This window comes from Limulus polyphemus, unplaced genomic scaffold (genome assembly GCF_000517525.1).
Source record: "Limulus polyphemus unplaced genomic scaffold, Limulus_polyphemus-2.1.2 Scaffold1064, whole genome shotgun sequence".
Classification (NCBI taxonomy): domain Eukaryota; kingdom Metazoa; phylum Arthropoda; class Merostomata; order Xiphosura; family Limulidae; genus Limulus; species Limulus polyphemus.
In genome coordinates, this window is record NW_013666674.1 from 356,884 (window position 1) to 364,597 (window position 7,714).

Below are 7,714 nucleotides of genomic sequence, written 5' to 3' on the forward strand. Positions count from 1 at the left end.
TAACCAGGTGCCATCAAGCTGAAGTCAAAGTGACTGAAAGAGTTGATGATGGTGAAGTGGAACCAAATATAGATATCAAAGCAGAAAAGGAGAAAGACCAAGATTTGAAGCTAATGATTGATTTCCTAAGTACAAGTGTTCTGCGCCCTGCTTGGGAGAAAGTGTCTAGCTTAAGCCCTGTGACAAAGAACTATTAGGCACAATGGGACTAGTTGAAGCTTGAAGATGGTATTCTTCTCTGGAGATAAGAAACTGCAGATGAGAAAGTGACGACTTGGCAAACTGTTATACCGAGAAAGTTATGGGGAGTTGTGCTGCATCAATCCCATGATAGTTTAACAGGAGGACCTCTCGGAGTTAAGAAGACATTGAGTCACCTACAACAGAGATTTTACTGGATAGGTATGAGGCAAGATGTGGAAGAATGGTGCAGAACATGCAGTATGTCTTGTGCTAAAAGAGGACCCAAGCATAAGGGACGTGCTCCAATGAAGTTATATCAAGTTGGCGCACCAATGGAAAGATCGGCCATTGACATTGCTGGTCCTTTGCCCCAAACCCGTGCTCGAAACAGGTACATTTGTGTGGTGATGGATTATTTCACCAAGTGCCCTGAGGCGTATGCAATACCAAATCAGGAAGCTACAACAGTAGCTTCGGTTATTAGAGATTTCTTCTTCAGATTTGGTATGCCATACAAACTGCATTCAGATCAAGACCGTAACATTGAATCAGCTGTGTTCCATGAATGCTGCAAGTTGTTTGGCATACGAAAGACCAAGAAAACGCCACTTCACCCACTGTCTGATGGGATGGTAGAAAAGTACAACTGGACACTGGGACAGGAAATTGGCAAAGGTTTGTAATAGCCGCCAAGAGGACTGGGATGTCTTACTCCCTCCACTGTTGATGGCATATAGAACAGCATAGAGTGAAGCCACTGGATACTCTCCAGCAAAGTTGATGTTTGGTCGGGAACATCAATTGCCAGTGGATCTGTTAACAAGACGCCCACCTGAAGAGTTGCCTGAAAATGTGTCAGAGTTCGTGAAAGTGTTATTGGAAAGGATGGATGATATTCACCATTAAGTGCATTCAAACTTGAAAACGTCTGCTGATTCCATGAAGCTATGTTATGATAAGAGATCTACTGAAGTTAGCTTTGTACCAGGAGACAAGCTGTGGTTGTATAATCCAAGGAAGACTAAAGGGAAGTCTCCTAAGTTGTCTTCTCCAGGGGAAGGCCCATATGACATAGTGGATCGTCTCTCAGACGTGACTTTCCAAATAAAATGTGGTCGGCGAGGCAAGCCAAAGGTGGTGCATGCAATAGGCTTTGACATTATCATGGTCCAGAACATTTCAGTTGCAATGAAGGGAACAATGGAACAAATGACGCTGCTGAAGACTTGTTACCTGAAAAAGTCACTGTCGAAGAATAAACTCTACCCAGTTTTGATAAGGGAAACAGTGAAGCCCTTAATGAAGTTACTACCACTGATGTGACTATTACCGATAGTAGGACATGTTTTGATGGAGCAGATGAACCTCACGCAAAGCAGAAGCCAACGAGACAGAGACCAGTACGGAAGAAGATACGTCCCGTAAATTTAAGATACTTTGTTGAATTTTAATTTTGTGTTTGTAAATTATGTACATTTAATTAAGTTATTGTTAATTATATATTGGTCTAATTTAAGTGGCTATTGTTCGGGACGAACAATACTAAGGAAGGGGTAGTGTTACAACAGCGGAAGTCACGTGACATTGGTATCACGTAAAGAGTATCTAGAAGGTTCCTGAAGGCTCGAATGTTTGCCAGACGCCCTCTATTTTGTATATATAAGACCAGTAAAAAGTGACGGCATAGATAATTGCATACAGGCAGGGACAGAGACGGACATTTGGGTCAAGCGCGGTAGTGACCGTAAGTAAAGTGCACGAATCATTGTGAATTATAGCATATGTTTAAGATAAAGTGACTGTAGAAATTAAGTGTATTGCAAAGTTGTATTGAGAAAGAATAAACTAGTTTTATTTAAAAAGGGACTTGTGTCGCTAAAGTTTCATCTGAAAGAAATTAAAAGGGAAATTAACAAACGACCAGAGACGTAACAATATTTACCCTGTTCTCAGTCTAATGGACTATAACGTCTACATCTTTCATGCTAAACTGGTGTCATTACCCTGATCTCATCTATCTCTATTATGCTAAACTACTGTAATTGCACTGATCCCAGTCTAATGGACGATATCGTCTACCTCTATCAAGCTAAGTTGGTCGATTCAGTCATTAAGATAGGGGTGATTGGATTAAAGAAACTGATATACACACATTCGCTGCTGTTCAATCTCAATGAGCATATATGGAATTACCTTAGATGATGGATTCTATCCTGTGTAGTTACCCTAAACACTAAAGGTGCCCTGAAAACAGCTCTTTCAGAGGAGTGATCCAAGATGCCGCTGGACCTTATCAACACTCTGTCGATGTCATGACATCTGTGGTACTGATTCTCCATACTGAAGTGGAATATCGTACATTGTAAAGAAGCAAATTTATCTGTTCCAATATGATGATGTCTGTGGTACTCATACTCCATACTGAAGTGGAATATCGTACATTGTAAAGAAGCAATTTTATCTGTTCCAATATGATGATCCCTGTGGTACTCATACTCCATACTGAAGTGGAATATCGTACATTGTAAAGTTATCTGTACCAAACTTTCACATACGACGGATCATCAGATTTCTGATTTATATAAAGATTATCTGAGGTGGAAGGGTGATATTATTTTACAGCAGTGTTTTTGCCTTGTCATATATCAGATACACTCCAGTTAATTTTTGATTATTTTGTGCAGTTGATATATATGCCAGTTACCAAATATTTAGCTTCGATACTGTTTCCTTTTTTTCAATATATAAACACATGTTTTTCAGCTGGAGTTGCGTATACCGAAGAAGAACTGAAGGCATTAGGGTTAGTGGTTTTATATACTTGACAATAGTACGATATATAATTCACAATTTAATATTTGTGTCAAAGCTGAACGAATTATATAAATACAGAATTTTCTCTTGAGATTCTAAACGAAGTAGCCATATTAAATATTTTAATAAAGTGTACGATTAACCAAGCAAAGTTATATAATACGTGATCTCTATCTGTGATATATAACTTAAGTTAAAATTCCTCTTAATAACCTCGCGTGTTGTTAGATCATAACTACAATTAAGTTATGAAACAGTTATCTTTCTTTTAAGATGTTATTTAAATATTGAGGGAAATCTTAAGATTTGGTTTACTTTGTTTTCACCATACAATTAGTCGTTAAATTTAATTTTCAACATATTTACGGAAATAAAATATTTTTTTTATCATAACAAAACTTTTGGGTTTATTTTCGATTACTCCAGTGAGTGTTTTAGACGGGAGAAGATCATTGTGCTGAGCGATGAAATTTATGCCCGCCTCCATTATACTGGTCAGCATGTGAGCCTCTACAAGGTCAGCTTTTATATCCTGTGTATATTATCGTATTGACTGAAAAAAAATGGAAATAATATAGAGAAGTTGTCGGTCAGAAGTTTAGCTAGGCTGCTGTCTTGCTGAAGATTATTATTTAATTGTATATTTGACTAAGACTCTTGCAGCTAGATATTTAGATCGTCATTTGTGTAGTTGATCGTTAATTGTATATTGGGCTACTACTCGTTAATTGTTTAGTTGACTACTACTCTTACAGCTTGATATATAGCTTTTTTATTGTGTAGTTGACTACTACTCTTACAGCTTGATATTTAGCTTTTTTTGTGTAGTTGACTACTACTCTTACAGCTTGATATTTAGCTCTTTTATTGTGTAGTTGACTTATACTCTTACAGCTTGATATTTAGCTTTTTTTGTGTAGTTGACTACTATTCTTACAGCTTGATATTTAGCTCTTTTATTGTGTAGTTGACTTATACTCTTACAGCTTGATATTTAGCTTTTTTAGTGTGTAGTTGACTTATATTCTGACAGCTTGATATTTAGCTCTTTTATTGTGTAGCTGACTACTACTCTTACAGCTTGATATTTAGCTTTTTTATTGTGTAGTGGACTACCACTCTTACAGCTTGATATTTAGCTTTTTTATTGTGTAGTGGACTTATATTCTGACAGCTTGATATTTAGCTCTTTTATTGTGTAGCTGACTACTACTCTACAGCTTGATATTTAGCTTTTTTATTGTGTAGTGGACTACCACTCTTACAGCTTGATATTTAGCTTTTTTATTGTGTAGTTGACTTATATTCTGACAGCTTGATATTTAGCTCTTTTATTGTGTAGTTGACTTATATTCTGACAGCTTGATATTTAGATCGTTAGTTGTTTATTTGACTACTCCTCGTTAATTGTTTAGTTGACGACTACTCTTACAGCTTGATATTTAGCTTTTTAATTGTGTAGTTGATTAACATTCTTACAGCTAGATATTTAGATCGTTAATTGTGCAGTTAATTACTACTATTACAACTTGATATTTAGCTCTTTAATTGTGTAGTTGATTAAAACTGTTAGAGCTTGATATTTAGATCGTCAATTGTGTAGTTGACTAAAACTCTTACAGCTAGATATTTAGCTCCTGTAAGAGTTTTAATCAACTACACAATTAAAGAGCTAAATATCAAGCTGTAAGAGTAGTAGTCAACTACACAATAAAAGAGCTAAATATATAGCTGTCAGAATATAAGTCAACTACACAATAAAATTTGATATTTAGCTCTTTAATTGTGTAGTTGACTACTACTCTTAAAGCTTGATATTTAACTCTTTTATTGTGTAGTTGACTACTATTACAGCTTGATATTTAGCTCTTTTATTGTGTAGTTGATTAAAACTCTTACAGCTTGATATTTAGATCGTTAATTGTGTAGATGACTTATACTCTTACAGCTTGATATTTAGCTCTTTTATTGTGTAGTTGACTACTACTCCTACAGCTTGATATTTAGATCGTTAATTGTGTAGTTGACTACTATTACAGCTTGATATTTAGCTCTTTTATTGTGTAGTTGATTAAAACTCTTACAGCTTGATATTTAGATCGTTAATTGTGTAGATGACTTATACTCTTACAGCTTGATATTTAGCTATTTTATTGTGTAGTTGATTAAAACTCTTACAGCTTGATATTTAGATCGTTAATTGTGTAGGTGACTTATACTCTTACAGCTTGATATTTAGCTCTTTTATTGTGTAGTTGACTTCTACTCTTAAAGCTTGATGGAGAGCGTCCCAAATATCTTTTTGTCTTGCAGTTAATAATTTAGCTTTCGAATTACCCATTTCTCCATCACTCTTACAGCTACATGTTTAGTTTACTCATCATGAAGTTGACCACTAGTCTTACAGCTTGTTTGGTAGTCACAAAACTGATAGTACCCTTAGCTGACCACTAGTCTTACAGCTTATTGTGTAGCCACGCAACTAATAGTTCCAGTAGCTGACCACTAGTCTTACAGCTTGGTTTGTAGTCATCCAACTAATAGTTTCGTACCAGCCTTATAATTTCACGATGTCGCTGGTTAGTTGTTAAAGTTAATATTTCTAACTACTGAACTATTAGGTAAATAATATTCTCAATTCCTGGTAAAATATTTTTAATGCATCTTTCTATTGTAGCTTATTTATATAGTTATAAGAGTGAAAGAAATAGTTAGAAATTAGTGCGTCTTATTTATAATACTGAAATCAACTAACGTTTTCGCGTTTTGAAATATTTTTCACTTAATTACTTCTCATTTTGTTAGTAGATTTACGAATAAACGAGGCATTTTTACGATTTAGAGAATAAGAGTTATTGAAATTATAATTTGTTTCAGGAAATAACAGTAATTATGCTAATTATCCTCTAGTTCTATCCAGAGGGCACCATTGTTTGTACTGGGTTCTCCAAATGGGCCAGTGCCGGAGGATGGAGAGTAAGTTAATCCAGTTTGTATCAAATAAAGATGAATTTGTTAAAGAGGAAGAAATTATGTTAATATCCTGTGACGATGATTTAAGCTTTAAATTTTCGCATTAAAATTATTAGGTTAACTTTACAATGTATTTGTTCACTAATTCCATCTGCCGGATATTAGAGACTAAATTTACTCGGTATCGTAATTTATTACAGCATGGAGCAATTTATTTGAACTGAGTGATAGATGTGCCCCTGTTTCTAATCTAGTAGAGAAAACAAAGATTTATACGACATTATAGTAAGAATTGTCATGTTCCAGTATCTTTCACGATATGATACTTTTTGTTGAGTTGTTTGAATTTCGCGCAGAGCTACTCGATAGCTATCTGCTCTAGCCGTCCCTAATTTAACAGTGATAGACTAGAGGGAAGGCTGCCAGTCAACACCGCCAACTCTTGAACTATTCTTTTACCAACGAATAATGGGATTAATCGTCACATTATAACGCCCCCACAGCTGAAAGGATGAACATATTTTGTGACAGGGATTTGAACCGCGACCTTCACATTACGAGTCGATTGCCCTAACCACTAAGTCATACGGGGCTGTTTGTTTTTGGTAGAGCAAAGCCACATTGGGCTATCTCCTATGTTCACCACGGGGAATCGAATTCCGGGTCTTAGCGTTTATAAGTCTGTAGACAGATGTGATAGAAGTGACGCAAAATAACTTTTTGTTTTTGTTTTTAGAAATTCTTCTAGATGAACGAACTGTTCTGGTAACCATCTAATCGGAAACATATACAGCGATATTTCCAAATAACGAAACATAACAGTTTTTCAGCAATTGGGAGTATAATTTTGATCAAGTTTGATTTTTAACAAAAAAATATGAACGTGAGTTCTCTATCGTACACGTAAAATTTACATTTGTTATATTCCAGATTGTAGATAAACGTTTGTGAAATATCTGTAAACTTTGAATTTTACACTTTGACCTTCTGCGTGCCGTATGATATTGGTGTTTTTACAGGTGGGCTATGCTATGTTCCCAAATGAGCTATCACAAATTAAGACTGCCATAACAACTACTGCTAGTCTGACTTACTCTTGTGCTCCAGCACCCATGCAATATGCTCTTACAAACGTAAGTTATTATCTAGTTTCAAACTAACATTTTAGTTTCTAAGTTAATCTTATAGTTTCACAATGACCAAAAAAAAATATTGAAAACCATTTTAACTTTCTTTTCGTGATATTATTTTTTGAAAACTGTATTTTGTAAGAATTATAATTGTTTATATGAGGCATGGTAAATATTTAGAATGGTAAGATTTATTTACAAGGGGAGGAGGGTAGGTTGGGAGGCGCCGAATTTATATGTTGCACAGAGCGCCATCAGTCATCGGTAAGACCTTGCTTATTAATTCTTTCTCGTGAAGTTATAATCTTAAATGTAAAACTTAACCAATAAGAAAATGATATACCGTTTTGTAATTTATTCATTTAAGTTTAAAGCAATATCGGAAGGAACATTTCATGCTATCTTTTGAATCCAAAATGATGTGTGTCGGGAAACCATTGGATAATAATTATGATGTACTTGTTAAAATTAATCTCTTTTTCATTGTTAAATTTTAAAAACACAAGAAAATTACTTCAATAGCCTAAAGATTTTTGAGCTGTATATTATCTATTACATTATATATGTGTTACAAACTCAAAACGTTTCGTTCAGTTTAAAGGCTAGCTTGAGCT

At 34.9% G+C, this 7,714-nt stretch overlaps 1 protein-coding gene across 1 annotated transcript in view; it reads left to right on the top strand.

The window, feature by feature from the left end:
• The window catches only part of LOC106461950 (asparagine--oxo-acid transaminase-like), a 55,328-nt gene that overhangs the window by 44,754 nt on the left and 2,860 nt on the right, over positions 1 to 7,714 (top strand). The window contains exons 5-8 of the mRNA XM_022389051.1: positions 2,947 to 2,986; positions 3,424 to 3,514; positions 5,908 to 5,973; positions 6,990 to 7,103. Of these exons, the coding sequence (XP_022244759.1) occupies positions 2,947 to 2,986; positions 3,424 to 3,514; positions 5,908 to 5,973; positions 6,990 to 7,103 (311 nt within the window). The remainder of the gene's footprint in view (positions 1 to 2,946; positions 2,987 to 3,423; positions 3,515 to 5,907; positions 5,974 to 6,989; positions 7,104 to 7,714) is intronic.